This window comes from Equus quagga, chromosome 1, assembly GCF_021613505.1.
Source record: "Equus quagga isolate Etosha38 chromosome 1, UCLA_HA_Equagga_1.0, whole genome shotgun sequence".
Classification (NCBI taxonomy): Eukaryota; Metazoa; Chordata; class Mammalia; order Perissodactyla; family Equidae; genus Equus; species Equus quagga.
Genome location: NC_060267.1, coordinates 89,109,370 through 89,129,391, shown reverse-complemented (window position 1 = coordinate 89,129,391; position 20,022 = coordinate 89,109,370). Strand labels below are relative to the sequence as shown.

The window sequence follows — 20,022 nt, the reverse complement described above, 5'->3', positions numbered from 1 at the left end:
CCAACAAAACCAGGATCTGTTACAGCTTCTGAACCCATATATGAGACACAAATAAGAAGCAGACGAGAGCTGGGCTCGTGGTGCGATCCTGATGTTTCACTCCAGCACAGGGTTCTTCAACATCCCGGCGTCACGTACTGTCTCTCCCCCTCCTGCTAGCTACTATTCTTCTCTGCTCTCTTATTCTGCTTTTGTGACACAGATCTACTTTTGTTTCCTCTCTTCTGACGTCCATTCCTGTAGCAACTAGTATTCAGGAACAATGACGGCAACTCTAGATTCCGCAAAACTTAGCGGTGTTGGATTTCATTTAATCTGTAAAGTAGCAGTTCCTCTCACGAACATCTTCTCACTCTCAAATCGGCCAATGCCCTTTCAAGCTTTCCTTGTTCTATTCTGTTTCATGCCAAAAAAGCAGGTGCTTCCTGTAAGCGCTGGAATAGCATGAGTAAGGACAGGTACAGTGCCTTTGGGAGTGTGGCATTAGGTCGTAAACTATTGCCCCCTCTGCTGCAATGACTCAGACCAAGCCAAAAATATTAATATGCCAAGGAGCCCCGCCAGCATCCGGTTGTTCTAGCCCCACCCACCGTAAGGCTCTCAAACCTCATTTGCTGCTGGGGCTGCAGTGTCATTTGATGATCACGTTGCCATGACAGCCCGGTGTAGCCAGTTTCCAGTGAAACCTGCCTACACTTGGCAATTAGACACACAATGAACAAAATTCTCTGAGCTTCTAAGACAGCCCCTCAAGATTTGAGGCTTGAATGCCGCTGAGGGCACCTCCCACTCTGGAGTAACAGCTTTCTTCTCCAACTGTGGGTTAACTCTGAGACAAAGATAAAGGGAAACACCGGAGCAGTTTCTAGAATAAAAGGCCGCAGGAACCTGCCTCACAAGCAGACATATTTAAACGGGGGAAGTGAGAGAAAACAAAGTCATGATGATGGGAAAGTGAGAAGCCTGAGAACCAAAGTGAACTTCTCGAGGTTTCCAGAATGTTTTGGAAGCCTCTTCCTGAGAGAACAGGCGAGGCCAGGCCCCACCGGCCAATGACCACAAACCCCAAACCCCACCTTCAAAGTAGCTGCCCTGGAAATGGACACTCTTGCAATTCTCGGTTTATCTGCTTTTGCAGAGTCCACACTGCCCAGACGTGCTTTCTTTCTTGCTTCAAACTAAACCGGTGATGGAGCTCCCTCTTTGGGCTCCCCCACCCTCAGCCAGCTGATCTGTCTCTCTTTTGGGAAAAAGTGCCACCGGAAGGTGTGGGTCTCAACTTGAGCCCCCACAGCTCCTGATTCTGCAGGCCAAGAACTATGCTGTTGGGATCAGAAAGTCCGGACACGTGGCCACCCTTGGGGGAGGGCTGGCGAAAGGTGCCGCCCAAGTCTGGGAAATGGGGCAGTTAATTATTAAAGTCAAAAGTAGGTGAATTTAAAGGGGAGCCAGCCAACCCCTTATTCCCTTGGCAATAAGGCAAGCAGGTCAGTAGATAAAAGTTCCTCACAAAAGAGAGTGCCATCGTCACTTCTGAGACCGTTTAAAATGATTGAAGGGTAGAAAGTGACACCTCTCAAAGCACAGGTCAGCCATAAGACAGACTCTGAGACCCCTGCCGCCCGGGAGGAGCCCATCACAGACTAAGGATTCTCCCGAAGGCTTCAATTTAACACACTGCAAAAGTTGTTGCATCACAAGGCCCTCCCACTTAGCAAAGGAAAAATAAACATTTCTTTCTTAAATGTAGCAATTCAGCAAACATCTTTTGGGACTCTACAATGTGCCAGACACAGGGCAGAATCTCCTTCCCTTCTCCAGTTGATTTTTATCCTGAGAAAGGAGAAAAGATTCAAAATAACCAAAGCTCAGGAGGTGAAAAAGGTCACTCCTGCCGCAGGCAGGAGAAATCTCTGCCAAACAGCACTTTCTGTTCAAACCCAGAACTCGACTGGTCCCGTTAAGGACTGCCTTCTTACGCGACAGTGAGGCAATCAGGGCAAAGTTCCAGACAGATTAGGGGTGACACCTCAGCTCTACCCTCCTCACTGGTTTAACCCTGGGCAAATCACTTAGCCTTTCTGTACTTCAGTTTCCTCATCTATGAAATGGGCGTATTACGCCTTGGCCCCTGTGAGGATCAGATGAGACAACCCACGCTCACGGCAAGAGACAGACGGAAGGCCCTAGCACTCAGCAGACCCGCAGACCCAAGAGGGGCTCCAGCCTCTCCTCTGACCACCCCCTCTTCCTCCCAGACCAAAGGTAAGCGGGGTCCTCCGCCCGCTGGGTAAGGGGTATGACCTCTGGGCTGCAGGACAGGCTGGCCCTCCCACCTCCAGGCAGCTGGGTTCAACTCTGGAGGGTCACTCTGTTGCCCGCTTAGTTTGGTTCCCCCTGCATTGTTTGGATACACTAAGACATAAGACACACTGTAATCGTTTGTCCCCTCCTTTCAAATGGCTTTCTGGGGCCAAACTGACAAATGCGGAGATAATTGCATTCAACCTTCCTTCCCCAAACGGTCACACTGAAGTGGTCATAATAGGATAATAAAGCTTTTTACAGTGGCCACAGAAAGACTGTGGACTGAAGATTTGGGCTTCCTCATTGTCTAACATTTCTCCCCAGTCTCCAAGACCAAAACGATTGATTTATGAGTCTCTCTTCCTCCCCGGCTCCAGTTTTCTCCAGGACAGTGATCCCAGCCCAGCCCCTAAACCAGGTGGTCCTCTTGAGGTTGCCATTACCTTAGGAAACTGCTCTGCAGGTCCGACCACCAGCAAAATGGTGGGTCTCTTTTCCGTGGCCTCAGCCCTTCCGTCCTGTTTCCCCAAAAAGCTTGGCATCTGGTCTCCCCGAGCAGGAGCTGGGGTGCCTCTGACTTCCTCATCGGTCCCCTCCCTGGAGCCGCGGCACCCAGCCCTGGGGAGAAAGCTTGACAGAAAATCCCACAGCATCTGCAACATCACGGCTTCCTCCGCACGGCGCAACGGTGACTGTTCACTTTGGAGGAGGGATGTGACCACAATACCAAGGGTCACTGGCTACTCAGCTGCTTGGAAGACTAGCCTGGGGGGCTGGAAGGCTGGAAGCTCTGCATGCAGTGGCTGTTCCTTGCTTTTTCAAATTGGCTAGCACTGCTGTCGTGCCCGGCCTGAGAAGTAGCTCACACTAAGAGAGCCCCGCCGGGTTGCTGGCAATCAGGAGAGAGCAGCTGGAGCTTCTTCGATACAAACTCACTTCTGCAGGTCAACGGTGATCAAACGCTTGGCTTTTTTAAAAGAGGAAAAAGCAGTAGCCCAAAAGACCTCTCCCCAAGACAGAAGCAACTTCAAGCTTCCAATTATTCAGCTGTCCTCGCTCAACTAATGGTCATCACACGAGCGAGGACTCGAGCATCCACTCTGCATTCTCACTGCAGCAGGGCGCGGCCAATCACCTCTGCCGACACTACCAAGTTCGTTATCCCGGCCGGCAACATCCCTCCAATCACAGGCGGCCGATTCCCTGCGTGCAGCCGGCAGTTCTGCAGGGAGGCGCCACCTCCAGACAAGCTTCCAGTCTCACAGAATCCAGGCCCAGCTGGCTTGTCTGCAGGAGCCCAACTTCGTCCTCGCCACCTGGCTTGTTTCCAGGATGACATTCACCATCAAGTTTAACATGATTAAGAGTGCCTGGAAACACTTCCTAAGACATCTAGCAACACTTTTCTTTGTTCCATTATCCCATTCTCTCCATCCATGTGTAACATAAGGCACGCCATACCATAGCTACTTCTGTGTCTGCCTCTCCACGATGAGCTGCCTGGGGACAGGGACAAAGTCACAGATCATTCTACCCCTAGTATCCAGGACAGGCACAGATGAAGTCTGTAGACTGAACTGAGTGAATGATGAACAAAAGGGAATTAAGCTTCGGTCATCTGTTAATTTACTGGCAGACAAATGCAGTGACCAACTACTCATCTCTCAAAAAGGTGGCCCTTTGATGCGGTGTTCATAACATTATTTTAACAACACAAGCATGAAAAAAGTTTAATAAACTGTTTGGGGACCATATGGCTAGACAAACGCCCTGATCTGCTGCCATGAGAGTGTAAACCAGCACAACCTCTCTGAGGAGCAGTCTAGTCACAGCCACTGACTCTTCCAAAGCACAAGCCCTTGGACGTGGCAATGCCACTTCTAGCAATTTATCCTGCAGATATATTTGCACATGTGGGAAATCACAAATACACAGATATGATATATATGTGATACAGATATGTGATAAAATACAAGGATAGTTTTTGCAGCCTTCTTTATAATACGACAAGTTTGAAAATAACTTAAAGTCCTTTAAAAGGGGAGTGGGTTCATAAATCATGGCACACCCATGCAGTGGAACCCTGTGCAGCTGTTAAAAAGAATAAGGCAGCTCTATACATACTATTATGGAATGACTTGAAAATATCTTGTTAAATGAAAAAAATCAAGGTGCAGAAGAAAGGGGATAGAATGGTGCCATTTATTTCTAAGCTCGTATATGTGAAGAATATTTCTGGAAAGACACTAAAATTGAAGAGATGGTTTGGGGCAGGGAGGGCACTTGGGGGTTTGAGAAGAGAAAGGCAGACGGGAGATTTTTTTTCAGTGAATATCTTCATATCTTGTGAAACTGAATCATGAGCACCCATGAACAGGCATGCAAGCATATATACATACATACAACAACTATTTAAAAAGAAAACATGAGAATAGAAAGCAAGATAGCCAAGCTAGGGCTTCCTAATACTTGTTCCAAAGCTGCAGGAGCCTGCATCAGCTGCCTTCACTGGATATACAGAACAACCTTATCTAGAAGCTGTTTTGTGTGCTGATTAAATGTATGATCTGTGGAGCCAGAGCTCAGGTATGAATCCTGCCATCACTTACTAGCTGTGTGATCTTGGTCAAGCCACTTTAGCTCTCTGTGCTTTAATATCCTTATGAGCAAAATGGGGGTGGTAACAGAACCATATTGCTACTTCAAAGTGTTGGTTAAGGACTGAACTATATAATATAGAAAACTCTTAGAATAGTACAGAGCACTCAATAGCTACTAGGTATTTTATTATCGTTATCTAGAAAATGATTGTGAGTTCATGCAACTAAGTAGTTTTTTGCTTTGGGCACTGTCTTAATTATCCTTTATTTGTAGTCTGCCCTTAATTATGCTGGTAATCTTTTGTTTTTGTTTTTTTTCAATTCGCAAGTCTCAGTGTACCTAGGTTGCCAACAGCTCGTTGCCGACAGCTAGTGAGAGCAGGGGCCACTTAGCAACTAAGCAGTTTCAATACGACAGAAAAGCCAGTCCAGAGCCAGAAACCCTAAGGAAATAAGGAACCCTTTCATGAACATGAATCTTGTTTTGAGGCCCTGAAAGTCTGGTGAAATGGAGGAGATGGTGATGTTTTGGGCCCCCATCTACAAACTTAAGAGAAATCTCAGTTATGAACTCAGGGGGTTCCAGCCAAGATGGAGTAGCAGGGACCACTTCACCTTCCTGCCAACAGCAATTAAATGTCCAGATAAAATATACGAAACACTGGTTTGGACGTCAGGCAACAAAGAACAGTGGCCCCTGAGAGCTATACAAATGAGGTGAGCCCCATGATTGCCCCAGCTTCCCGGCTGGAGTTTCCAGGCTATGGTACAGAGGGTGGGCACTCAGGCAGAGCCCAGCAGTCTCCTCATGTTGAAGAGATGGAGCTGGGAGTCCAGGGAGGTCCAGGCAGCTAGAGTTCGCAGGACAGAGTACTAGAGAGGAGCAGGCTGCACAGGCCCTCTAGAGTCACAGCACAAGTGTGCGAGGAGACTGCCCGAGGGTGGGAATGGAACCAGCCAAGGCACCATAGCACTAAGAACAGTTCCTGCTTCCACCAGCCGGAGCGGAAAACCTCATAACAGAGGGAGGTTCAGGAAGGGTACTCAGGTTTTGCCTCAATAGCGGGGCAAAACTAGTCTTTGACTAAATGTTGTTCTTGCCCTGCCTAACAAAGCTTTAAAAACCAAGCCCTGAAACAGACTGTTTCCAAAAACTTTAACTGCACCCCAGAATAAAGCTCAAGAACATTTATAGGAATACAAAAAATATCCAGGAACCAACAAGATAAGAGCCAATAAAAAATTAAGAGGAATGCAAGGAAACAGGAAAAGATGACCCATAATGAGGATAGAAATCAATCAACTGAAACTGATTCAGAAACGACATATATAATAAAATTCATACATAAGGATATTAAAAGTCATAATTGTATTCCAGATGCTCAAGAAGCTAATGGAAAGATCAAGCATGTTAAATAGAGATAGTACCGACACTCTAGATGAAAACTACAATGTCTGAATGAAAAATTCACTGGATGGTTTTTTTGTTTTGTTCTGTTTTTAAAGATTGGCACCTGAGATAACAACTGTTGCCAATCTTCTTTTTTTTTCTTTCTGCTTTTTCTCCCCAAATCCCCCCAGTACATACTTGCATATTTTAGTTGTGGGTCCTAGTTGTTGGAAGGTTTTAACAGCAGATTAGACAACGCAGAAGAAAAGATTAATGAACTTGAAGACACAGTAATAGAAACTTTCCAAAATGAAACACACAGAGAAAAAACAAAATAAATGAGCAGAGCATCAGTGAACTGTGGGAGAACCACTAACAGGCTAACATACACATAACCAGAGTCCAGGAAGGTGGGGACAGAGAAAATACTTTAAGAAACAATGGCCAGATTTTTGCCTAAATTTATTGAAAACTACAAGTCCAGAGATCCAAGAAGCTCAACTAACCTCAAGTATAAGAAACATTAAAAAACAAAAACAAAAACAAAACAGCTACACTTAGGCACATCACATTAAATTTCTGAAAACCAGTGACAAAGAGGAAAATCTTAAAAGCAACTATTAAAAAAAAAAGACCCATTACATACAGAGGAACAAAGATAAGAATGACAGGGGACTTCCAGTCAGAAACTGTTAACCCAGAATTCTACACCCAGAAAAATACCTTCCAAAAGGAAGGCAAAACAAAGACTTTTCAGACATACAAGACCTGAAAGAATTTAACACCAGCAGATCTGCATTACAAGAAATGTTAAAGGAATCCTTCAGGGAGAAGGAAAAATGGAACCAGATGAAGATCTGAATCTACACAAAGGAATGAAGAACACCAGAAATGCTAACTGGGTGGGTAAATATAAAGGACTTTTTTCTTATTATTTAAGTCTCTTTAAAAGATAAGTGACTGTTTAAAACAATGTATTGTCGGTTTGAAACCAGGTACCTGACAGTGGCTGTAAACATTCAATAAGATTACCTTTTGACCTTGTTATGAAAAGTTAATCTGGTCAATTCGCTGTTTTCTTGTTTAACCTGAGAGGTAACTCAAAGGTCACAAGGATTTATGAGCTTGTTTTATAGAAGAAAGAGAATACCTTCAAGGATCACGAGAAAACCAACCCCCAGCCACTCTTGGCCCCAGAAGTCAGATTGCCCAGAAGCTCATCAGGAGTGAAAGAGACAGGATTACCCCTTTGTTTCTCAAAACTCCTCCTGCCACATTCCTTAGCTCTATAAGACCCCCTGCTTGCTTGTCTTAAGGCAGATTTGAGAACCCATGCTCCCAGCTTCTCTTTTGGCCAATTTGAATAAAACTTTATCTCCAAGCACTGATGTCTCAGTGATTGGCTTACTGTGCATTGGGCACACAAATTTGAGATTAAGAGGTTCAGTATCAGGTTTATAACATGTGTAGAAGTAAAAATTTATGAGAACCACAGCACAAAGGCTGGGAGGAGAGAAAAGAAAGTTGCGATATTTGGTCATTCAGATGATTGAAATATATTTCTCAGATATACTGGTCTTCATCCACAGCTCCAAAAACCCTTGGCATTTCCTGAGCAATAAGAGAAATGGGAGCATCTTTTGTCAAAATAGTTGGTCTCTTGGCCTCAGTTCCTGAAAATGCTTCAGGGCCATAAAGGTGAAAGGTGACTTGCTTATGTTAATGAAGATGAGTTTTGGACCCCACCCAAGGGTGGGGGCCGATTGCCAGGAGAACCAGCCATGTGATCAAATTGGAACTTCAGTTCCACCCACTGATTTCCGGGGAGTGGAGGGGGCTTGAGGTTGAATCAGTTGCCAATGGCCAATGACTTAATCAATCATGAGTAAGTAATGAAGCCTCCATAAACACCCAAAAGGACAGCTCATCGCACCTTCTTTCTGGAGAGCTTACATGTTGGGGAACCAGAATGGTTTCACATGCCACTGTGCTGGGCACCAAGCTCCATAAGGACAGAAGCTCCTTTGTTTGGGATCTCACCCTATGTATCTCTTCATCCAGCTGTTGATTCATACTCTTTAATATCCTTTGTAATAAATCAGTAATTTAGTGAGTAAACAGATTTTCTTGAGTTCTGGGGGCTGTTCTAGCAAATTAATTGAACCTAAGGTGGGGGTCGTGGGAACCTCTGATTTAGAGCCACTTGGTCGGAAGTACAGGTAATGAGCTGGGCTTAGGATTGGCATCCTGAGCTGGAGGGGGCCATTGGAACCTCCAGTTTGTAACCAGTTGGTCAGAAGCACAGGCAACAACTTGAGCTTGCGACTGGTGTCTGAAGTGGGGGGCAGCCTTGTGTGACCTGTGGAATTTGATTCTATCTCCAGGTAGATAGTATCAGAATTGAGTAGAATTCTTGGATACTCTGAGAAAATGGGAACAAGGAACAGAAGGGACACATAAAAAACAATTACCAAGGGCCAGCCACGGTGGCTTAGTGGGTAAGTTCGGCTTGATCTGCTTCAGTGGCCCAGGTTTGGTTCCCGGGCATGGGCCTGCATCACCCCTCTGTCAGTGGCTATGCCATGGCAGCAGCTCACAAACAAGAAGAGGAAGGTTGGCAGTGGAGGTTAGCTCAGGAGAACCTCCCTCAGCAAAAAAAAAAAAAAAAATTTGCTCTATTGGGGCCAGCCCTGTGCCAAAGTGGTTTAAGCCTAGCATGCTCCCCTTCAGCGGCCTGGGTTTGTGGGTTTGGATCCTGAGTGCGGACCTACACCACTCATCAGCCATGCTGTGGTGGCAACCCACATAAAAAGTGGAGGAAGACTGGCACAGATGTTAGCTCAGGGCTAATCTTCCTCAAGCAAAAAAAAAGAGGAAAATTGGCAACAAAAGTTAGCTCAGGGCTAAGCTTCCTCAGAAATAAATAAATAAATAATAAATAAATAAGATGGTAGACTTAAACCTAATCAAATCAATAACAACAGTAGGTATACATGGTCTAAACATCCCAATTAAAAGGTAGAGATTGTCATATTGGATAAAAAAAAAAAAAAGTAAGATCTAGCTATATGTTGCCCATAAGAAACACTTTAAATATAAAGACACAAATAGGTTAAAAGTAAAAGGATAGGAAAAGATACACCATGTTTATATTAATCAAAAGAAAACTGGAGTGGGTATATTAATCAGACAAAGTAGGTTTCAGAGCAAAGGATATTATCATGGTCATTTCATAATGATAAAGGGGCCAATTCATCAAGAGGGCATAACAATCCTAAATGTTTTTGTACCAAATCACAGAGGTTCAAAATACATGCGGCAAAAACCAATACAACTGCAAGGAAAATGAGACCAATCCACAGTGTAGTCAGAGATCTTAACACCCTTCTCTCAACTGGTAGAGTCAGTAGACAGAAAATCAGTAAGGACACAAGACCTGAACAACACTATCGACCAACTTGACCTAACTGACATTTACAAAACACCTCACCCAACAAGAGTAGAATATACATTCTTTTCAAGTACACACAGAACATATTCCGGCCTATAAAACAAATCTCACTAAATTTAAAAGGATTCAACTTGTACAAAATACGGTCTTTGACCACAGTGGAATTAAATTAGAAATCAAAAACAAAAGATATCTGGAAAATATCTAGATATTTGGAAATTAAATAACACAATTCTAAATAACCCATGTGTCAAAGAAGAAATCCAAAGAGAAATTAGAAAGTATTTTGAATGGTATGAAAGTACAGCATATCAAAATTTGTGGAATGCAACCAAAGTGGTAAATAGACGGGAATGCCTGTAATAGAGAAGATCTCAAATCAATGACCTCAGAAATCAGAAAAGAACAAACGAAACCCAAAGTAAGCAGAAGAAAGGAAGTAAAAAGGAAAGGTGAAGAAGAGACCATGCCTTATTTATCCTTAAATCTCCCCTGACCAGCACCTAAGACAGAGATCAACGAAAATTTGTTCAATTGCATACTTTGCCAATATTTTCATTTTAAAGTACTTTTCTTGTATCTTTGATTTTCTTGTAGGTTAACACAGTACATCTCTTTCCTTACACCACAGCATCCCCTAAACCAGCAGTCTGTGATAGACCATTAGTTTCTTTTGGGTTACGTGCAATTACTCTAATACAACCCTACCACACTTAGCTTTCTTGGGTATGAGGGACCACCCGTATCCAGAGACAGGGCTGGCCAGTATAGCCGTCCTCTAAGTGTAGCTTATAAACATCAACACAACCTGGTTGAGACGAGGCTAATCACCCGCAGAAATAACCCACTCTTCCAAGAATCTACAAAATAGAGACCTGAGCTCTCACAACCGACTCCAGGTAATGCCCCATGTCACACGACCACCAGTTTATCTACCTACTACCCATCTTAGAATTATTATAACATTCAGAAGAGATGCTGCTAGAGGGAATATTATTTACGCATTTTTTTAACTGAAAAATGAAGCCAGATTTATCTGACAGAAAGCTGGACTGATTTAATAATGAGGACTGGCTGGGCCAATTAAGTTATATCGAGGGCATTTTCCATAAACGGAATGAGTCAAATCTACAAAACTCTAAAGTTTTGACCAAAACCCAAACCAACAAAAACATATAAAGCAGATATACAGTATGCCAAAAATTAAATCCTCTGCAGCTATTAAACTTAAGAAAAAAGTTTTTTATGTCAACTTAAAAATGTGCAAGGGAGGGGCCGGCCCAGTGGCACAGCAGTTAAGTTCACACGTTCCACTTCAGCGGCCCAGGGTTCGCCGGTTCAGATCCCGGCTGTGGACCTACGCACCACTTGTCAAGCCATGCTGTGGCAGTCGTCCCACAAAGAAAGTAGAGGAAGATGGGCACAGATGGTAGCTCAGGGCTAATCTTCCTCAAAAAAAAAAAAGTGCAAGGGAGTAAATTGTTTTTTTAAATTCTTTTAGGACAGTACAAGAGCAAAAGAGTTTCAAGGATCTCATTTATACACTGATACATGGTAGCGATTTGCTATTTCAGAGGCACAACTGTGGCAGGGACTACCCTTCTCTGAAATGGACCAGCCTGGGAACTTAATGCCTGGATCCCAGATGCTGTCCAGCACCGCCCTCTGGCAGCCGAGGTTTCAGGATGGAAGGCAGGACTATTAAACGCCTTCTTGTTGGTGACTCAGCACACAATTACACAATGAAGAAGAGCCAGGCACTCGCCTCATTTGGCACAAATGAGACCAAGGCATTGAAGATGACAAAACTGCGGTGACAGAAAGGTGAAATCCCCTAATCTATTTCCATTTTAGGAAGTAAAACCAGAACATCTAGCTTCAGCAAAAACTCCCTAAAGGAAATGCCTGTGACCATGGAAAAGAAAGAGGAAAGAAGCGCACTCCAGAGAAAACACTCAGTCTCTTGATGGCTTCTGCTTACTGCTGGTGAAAGCCAGTCCTCACTGAGGGTCCAAGTTCAAGGTCAATGCCAACTAACAAAGATGTCTTTTTCTTTTCCCTAAAACAAAGTGAGGAGTGTATAAAATTAATCCAATTTTAAGTGTAGGATTTTGAGCTGTGACATGTAAATTAAAGTTCTGCAGAAGCAAGAGACTGCACAGAACAGCGTTAATTTCTCTTCTTTTTCTTCTCTTTCGAGACCATGATTCTCCTTCAGATTAGACATATGCCAAGTGTAAGGGGGAGGTGGAGAATATGGTATTGAGGCCAGCATGTAAATACCCAATCACCTAAAATGACTGAAAATTTCTCAACCAACCCAAAATTGATCAGTGGGAGCCAAACCATCGGCACACATTCACCCTGCTTGCTGCAGCCACTTTATCCTTATTCATGCCCTTCCTTCTCCCACACGAAAAGGCAAACCAGTAGATTTATTAATAAAGGAACCCTAACTGTTTTCAGTTTCTGGAAACTGATTTCAGGATCGCCCTCTAAAACTAAGATCGTCTGAATGAGCTCTCCCCAGCTGCTTGCTCTGTACTCAGGGAGGATTGCCCAGAAGAGCCGGACAGAAGTGTGAGACCTGCCCACCAGCTGCCGGCAGCAAAGACGCACCAGAGCTGCCCAGGGGGTAAAGCATTCTCTGTAAGAGTAACTGGTTTATACCAAGCCAGCTCCTAGAAACAATTCAGAAAAGGCATTTTTTAGCTATGGAACTATGTACCAGATGCTATCTTTACCTTTTATAACAGGTTAAAGCAGAGACTAGCAAGAAGAACACACCCAAGATGTGAATGAAAAAAGAAACAAAGTAAACTGTGTCTATAAATGCGTCACTAAGGGCTGCCACAGGGACCTTATCATGCCCCTACTAGTGCCTCTGTACACCCTGGACAAGTTGCTTAACCTCTCTGTGCTGCAAAACGTGGGGACTGAACTGGAAAAACCTTGAAAGCCTTTCTAGCTCTAATGTCCTACGGATTCAGACTCAATCTAAAGGCATTAAGCAAAGGTGACAGTAGCGTTTTACATGTGGGATGGGGAAAGAACCAACAGGCTGACGAAGGTGGGCGCTGTAGCTGGCTGGTTTTAATCAACAGGACTATTCAATTGTGTAGAGCTCCAGACAAGGACTTCACAGTTTGTGCTGATTCTTGGGGCTCTAAACTACCCTCTCTGCCCACTTTTTTTCTTTTCTCCCACCACTGGCATTTCAATGGTTTTGAGAGTTTTCTCACACAATGTAAATGGTTTTCTTTGTGTTTTGGAGTCCCATCAGACACCAGACGAGGGGAGGGAGGGCTGGAGGAAAGAAAGCAGGAGGCCTGGGGTGGATGGAACAATGTGGAAAGCGTCACAAAGCAGCAGCAGGAACAGGGACAGCCACCATTTCCAGTTTCCCCCTTGACCCTGGGAAAATGAGGCATGACTCACCTCCTTTCCAAGCTTCCTGGAAACCCCGCCAAGAGTTTAAAGCATGTGAGAAGCTCCTTAAGTCCTACCCTTGTAATTCATTTATTTACTTTAAAGAAAGGTGCATCTTTAAGACAACAATCTGTGTTTTTTAGGTATTGTGTTGAGTCTTTTATGTCCCATGTTGAGGAAGAGTGTACCTCTCATTTCCGGCACTGCTTCCTGAGCACCATCGGGGGCTTAGGAGGCCGAGCTGGCGTTACGCACAGATATGTCAATGTCCGAAACTGTACATATAAAGCTTGCAAGCTTTAGGGGCTAGTGAAGTACCTACAGCCATAGGAGGCAGTGAGTGTCAGCTAAACTTGGCAGAGCCAACATTGTGGGTTCTGCTGCTGACTTTGCCTTCAACCAACGCGGCCTCTGAGCCTCAGTCCCGCTTCTGCAAGGTAACACGCTTAGTGGGATAACCTCCAACGGTTTGAACTAAGCTCTGCCTGAAGCTTCCACTGTCACAACTTCAAAGAGAACTCCATCTTTGAGAAAAGACCATCCACGGCTGATGAAAGGGGCAACAGGCTTGCAAGAGCAGAGTTCCTAAGGGCCCGTTTCCGTCCAGGGAAACATTTGGGCCAAAACTGTCCTATGTGTAGAGTGACTACCACACCTCGATAGCTTTTTAGAAATCTCCTGCCACCAGGGCTTCTTTTTTTGTTTTAACCTTCCCAGTGCCTATAGGGCCCAGAATTTCCGTAACCCACATTCCTCCTCCCCAGCCTGTGGAAGGCCCTCTTAGCTGACAGGAGACTGTGCTCTTCCAAAGCGCTAACCACCCTTTATTACCAATGTCCTCAGGCCTTCTCCTCCCTTCTAGTCCACTGCACACCTAAACAGCCTGGGAAAAAATGGAGATGATTATGACCACTTCTGGGCAACTTATTTTCAAAAACTCAATGGGGGAAAAATGTCACTTTGTGTTGAACACTGTGTCAGACACTGTACTAGGCTCTTTATATACCTCATCTAATTTATTTATTTTGGTGAGGAAGATGGTCCCTGAGCTAACATCTGTGTCAATCTTCCTCTACTTTGTATATGGGATGCCACCACAGCATGGCCTGATGAGCAGAGGGTAGGTCCATGCCCGGGATCTGAACCTGCGAACCCTGGGCCGCCGAAGCGGGGTGTGTGAACTTAACCACTACACCGCCGGGCTGAACCATACTTCATCTAATTCAATCCCACGACAACCTGATGAAGTAGGTATTCATCCCACCGCGTTTCTGATAAGGAATCCAAGATTTGGAGAGGTTGAGTATCTTGCTCAAGGCCACACAGCTAGCATGCGGCAGAAACAATATTTGAACCCAGGATTATACCACAAAGCCTGTACTGGGTTTTTAAAAACAGTTGTATTGAGATAAAGTCTGCATACAATACAAATCACCCACTGAAGTGTACAGTTCACTGGTTTTTAATATAGTCACAGATATGTGCAACCATTGTCATGGTCAATATTAGGACATTGCATCACCTCAAAAAGAAACTCCAAACCTCTTAGTTATCACCTTCCTATCTCTGTTCCCATCCCCTCCCAGGCCTAGGGAACCACTGATCTACTTTCTGTCTCCATAGCTTTCCCTATTCTGGACTATCACATAAATGGATCATATAATATATAGTCTTTTGTGACTGGCTTCTTCCACATAGTGTAGTTTCCAAGGGAAGTCTGTACTTTTACTCCCATAGTACACTGCCTCAGATGAGGGACCATGAAAGTTGTGGAGAGGATATCATGTGAGAAACGCATGATGAAACCTACTGTTTCTAGCGGCAGCAGACATTACAGGAAGATAAGGCAGCTGTTTTCAGGTACTTAAAGGGCCCTCGGATCACTTCTCCCTTTTGCTCCTGAAGGTAAACTTGGGGCAAATGGGCAGCAGATACAAGCAGACAGACTTCAGTCTGACACAAGACCGAACTCACAATGACCCTGAGTAGGTCCACAATGGAATGGGCTGGATGGCCATCCGTGAAGGACGTCGCAGGAGGAATGCTCCCCACACTGGGTGGGGGGCTGGCCTATGATGGCCGGTGACTCTTCCAAGACCAAATTCTTTGGCCCTGCCAAATTCACATTAGTATAAGAAGAAATAGTTAAAAATGAAAAGTTTGCCCAGATTTTGTTTAATGAGACTAGTCCTCTGTAAGCACAGTTTTGTTTTCTGGATTTATCTCATGGCTGCACTCAGCAGGCCTAGAAATGAATACCAGCAAAATATTTGTTTCTCTCATTCCTCTGTGGTTTCTGAAGACTTCAACAATTCATGACTCTGAACATCAAAGGAATTCACCCAACGGAAGCTCCAGATCAGGCCCTCTCGGGTATATTCTTATTTATTACTTGGTCTTAGATCAGGGTACTTGACTTCACCTTTCCAAATACCAATTAATTCTTTTTTTAAAATCTTCTAGTTGATTTGATGATAATTACTTCGAGCCAGGAACCCATTTTGTAACAATATAACAAAATCAGTTTAATATATGAATTCAATCTAATCTGCAAATAGCATTTTTCTTTTTCTAATGGCTATTATATTATACCCAACGATGTCTACTCCTTTTCTATGAAAAAGGCTTTCTTCTGTACATTATCTTATCTAAGTCCAGCTATTTTGGTAAATACCTTCGCCACAATGGCCAAACATTTAAAGGTATAGAGTTCAACAGTACTGTTTGATTAAGCATAGCAATTTGACATTAGTGATCTTCCATTCAATTATTTCAAATCAACACATTGCCTCATGTACACTGCTCAGGTCAAGGAGAGAATTAGGACAGGATGGATTCTCATTCTTTGACAGGATAATCTGTGGATAATCTTGAGACCTATTTTAGGAATAACAGATGTGGTTTTAAATGGCTCTCATCTTTCTCAAGTTCTCCCAAAAGCCCAGGTGGGAAATGTCTTCATGTCCCCTCAGAAACAACTACTATAGTTAAAGACGAGTGGAATGGGAATCAGAAGATGGTTCCAGTTCCTTCTCTGGTCTAATTCCTCCGTGGTCAAATGAGTTTGGAGGTTGTTTACAGTCTTTTTGAACCTCTGTTCCTTGCTCTGTAAAATGGGGCGAAATCTCTGTCTCGCCTACTTCACAAAGTGAAGCTCAAACTAGATGGGGCGTACGCAAGTCTCTAAGCCAGCAAACTCAACCACGCCATCTTCTAGAATCTTCACCTTCATTAAACACCAGCCCCTTAGCAGAGCCCCACGAGCCTCAGGTAAAGGGACAACTGTTTACATGTAACACAGCTTGAGTTCTTCCTCTAATTGGCCGCCTGGGCGCTAACCTACGTTTTAAATTGGTTGTAAGACAAAGATTTTGTTTGGTCACATGAAAACGCCTTAAATAGGCAATGCTATAAATAGCTCCAGCTGAAGCCTCATCTCCCGAAGTCACTGCTGTTGCGGTCATCCTTCTTTCTTTAAAAACCCTTCCCTTCTTTTGTCCCAGGACAGGCTTCTTGCTCACATGCCCTGTACAAAGAAAATTTCCCTGGCTGGCTGCCATCAGTTTCTCTGCCCACTTCCATTTTAAGTAATTGTTCCTCAACTGTCCCAATTTCTTCTGAAACCAAGGCAGATGCCGAAAATTGCTGGTTCATTTCTAAAAAAAATTTGACCCAAGCTGTTGTAAGCTAGCAAGAGGCTTTGTGGAGTCACATGCCCCGGGTTCATCCACTACCCATGGATAAGCACCCACAGCTGATTCCTGTACAAACCCCAGCATCTCAGATTGGTCCTGTGGGTCACATGAAGCAGCTGTCAAAGTTTGATGTTGTGTTTTTCAGTGCCTGCCCCCATGGGCATTTCATTTCAAACCAAACCAAAGGGCCCTCAAATCCTCCTCTGGGTTTGTTAATGCTGCAAAACAGCGGCACTACTTTTTCTGTGTGTAGCTAATACTGATACTATTTCAACAGGAAGTGGTATGGGGGCTCATGAGGCAGAGTGTCTTCCTGTCGCCCAGTTATTTACAAAAAGGCAGATTCTCTCTCTACTACTTAAACCATTCACCACAGGACTAACCTGTGCTCTTCTACAGGTAATAAAAAAAGAAAATGGATCATTCCCAGTCTCTCTCAAAGCTGTCTAATAATTTAACTTATTCAGCAGCTGAAAGAGTTGGAGAAATAATCAGAGTCCATACTAAATCCAAACACCAAAAGAATACAAAAGAATTGTTCCACATCATAGGACTCAGATCAGCCAGAGAGTCAAAGATTTTAGAGCCAATGTGACTCCAAGAGGCTAGTCTCCCTTTGGTTAATAAAAAAAGGTTTTCTTTCAACACTGGAAAGAAAAACGATCACTTTCTCCTTACTTGCCCTTAGAAATTTACTGCCAAAACAATGAATTAGGATCAATATCAGTTGCGCATGAATTGCAAAAACACTGTGACTCCAGTTGAGGCACAAAGCAAGGTGAAAATACCAAACACACTCCTGCAGCCAGATGCCCTTGACGCGCCTGGCAGTATACGCCAAGTGGGCAGCTCCATAAGAGCAGAGAGGCTCCCCGGGACCCACACCTCCCTGAACCCATAAGGCACAGACTCTCTAAGTTCAGTCGTCCTATCTTTCTGGTGACTTATTCATCAGAAATGTGTGGGAAAATATCCAGCTCACAACACCATTTTATATAAAATTCACTGAAATTTTTTTTTTAACTTGTCTCTAAACCTCTTGGATTTAACCCAGTGATTCTATCTTGTATAGTATTACCCTTGGTCTTCCTAGGTTGATCCTAAGTAGGTTAATTACCTTGGATGTTGGTCCAAGATATCTTGGACATGAGTTAAAAACACGTGATGTACACCTACTCGACCAACAAATTGGTTTAATTCGCCGGTGTCTTACCAGATTTTTTTCATGCTTGGCTATAAGAGATTCTCTAATTGTGGTAGGAACCAATGGACCAAAGGAACTAACTTAGAAGAGAGGGTAAAGTACTTAGGAGTCCTACTCCAGGTCGTAAACCAGGCTAAGACACAATAAATGACATACTTGGGAAGGGGTAGGTACGGATACAAAGTGAGGGAGGAAACATACCATGAGAGACAGAAGGGGAAGAAACAGCCTCTGCTGGAGGTTCTTAGACAGAAAGGACAGCTCTCCTCTTTCTGGCAGATCCAGAGATGGCTATGCTCTGTTCTCCCTTCCCCCTTGGCTGAGAGCCCAGTCCAGGACCAGAGTAACAATATCCTCTCCTAGGTGTGCAACACTTTCACCTTTAGGAAGAATTTTCCCCCAGAATCTTTCACTCTAATCTGCAACCTTGCAAGTGATCACGATGCCATTTTCTGGATAAGCATGTCAACGGGGATGAGCTTAAGCCGTGAGAACTGTCAGTTCTCACCACCCACACCGACACGGATCTGCCTGAAACCCCAGTTCCCATTTTTTAACTCCCACATGCTTCTGAGAGGAACCAGATCAGGGCCCACGGCTGGCATGGAAACGAGAGGGGAAGGGAGGGGTGCCGCGGGAGGAGGATGGACGAACCCGTCAATGTAGGAGGGGAGGAGGGAGCATCAAGCTTAGCCTTAAGGTCAGGGGGTGAGGAAAGGCGGACTCCTGAGACCTGGCCCCTACTTCGGGGCAAGCCTGAGCAGGAAGGGGCTTTTCGCCCATCAGAAAGCCCAGAGGGTGGCCACGAAGAGCCTTTCCTCCGGCTCAAGCGCCCACAGACTCCAGAAGGAGCCCCCACTCCCACCCCGGCATAAATGGGGTGTCCACCTGTCACTCAGGGGGTTCCACTCAGCCCAAGAAGCCATCCGCCAGGCCTGCCAAGCTCCAAGGGGCTGCCCAAGAGGCCGGGCCGTTCAGACCTGTCGCCCGGACCTCCCGGAGGTGCTGGGGCGCCACGGGGCCCCCTCCCGTCCCGCGCGGACGGTGCGCGTCGCCTACCCGGAGCTCGCCCTCGGTGCGATGCAGTCCCAGGCGCCGCAGCCCCACGGCCAGGTCGTTGACACACAGGCCGCCGTCGCGGTTGACGTCGAGGGTCTGGAAGAGACTCCACAGGCGCAGCCGGTGGTCCGGGCCCCCGCAGACGGCGCCGCCGCACGGGTCCACGGACGCCTGAGACGAGGCGGACGACGAGGCGGCTGCGGCGGCGTCCGGGGGAGGGGAAGCCACGCAGCGGCACAACACACTGCTCACCATCGGGCGCGAAGCAGGGGCGCCGGCGCGGGCGGCGGGCCGGCGGGGAGAGCGCGGAGACACGCCGGCGTCCTCAGACAGCGAGCGCGGGCTCCGAGGTGCCGGCAAGCTGGCAGGAGGGGCCGCTTCCGGGAGCCCCGCCCCGCCGCGCGCCGCCTCGCTGGCCACGCCTCCAGGCGCGCCACCAGCCAGTCACAGGCCCGGACGGCGACCCGGGAGGGGCGGGGCCTCCCCGAGGACTGCCCACACCGCTCTGGACTACCCGAATCAATGGAGAGGGCGGGGCGATCCCGGCTCAGTCTGGGGCCGATTCAAACTGAGGGAGGCGGGGATTGGCTGAGCCGGGCCGGAGAGAGGAAATCACGCCGCGATAGGCAGAAGTCATATGATTGGCAAGCGGAAGACCCCGTGTCCGGTTTCCATTGAGAAACGCGGTTTAGACTACGGAATCCTAAGGATGGCAGGAGCGGTCGCCTACGGAGAGATCGAAGTCTCCGGTGGGAAATAGGATTTGTGTGAGGACTGATTGTGAGCTGCGGTTGAAAGGCAGAGTTTGCGCCAGTGGGTGGAATTAAAAATTGGTCCACGGCTCAAGGCCGAAAGCACTAGGTATCCTCAGGGGGCCGGGTTTTGGT

General features: G+C 45.7%; 1 protein-coding gene across 2 annotated transcripts in view; it reads right to left on the bottom strand.

The window, feature by feature from the left end:
* SLC25A25 (solute carrier family 25 member 25) overlaps positions 1-19,467 on the bottom strand; it is a 33,023-nt gene extending 13,556 nt beyond the window's left edge. Inside the window, exon 1 of one of the 2 annotated variants that reach the window (XM_046639416.1) lies at positions 19,136-19,467. In XM_046639416.1, coding sequence (XP_046495372.1) covers positions 19,136-19,390 — 255 coding nt within the window. In that variant the 5' untranslated portion in view covers positions 19,391-19,467. Of the gene's footprint in view, positions 1-2,750; positions 3,344-19,135 lie in introns of those variants that run through there. The other variant, XM_046639421.1, reaches the window with a different exon arrangement.
* Positions 19,468-20,022: the final 555 nt, after the last annotated feature.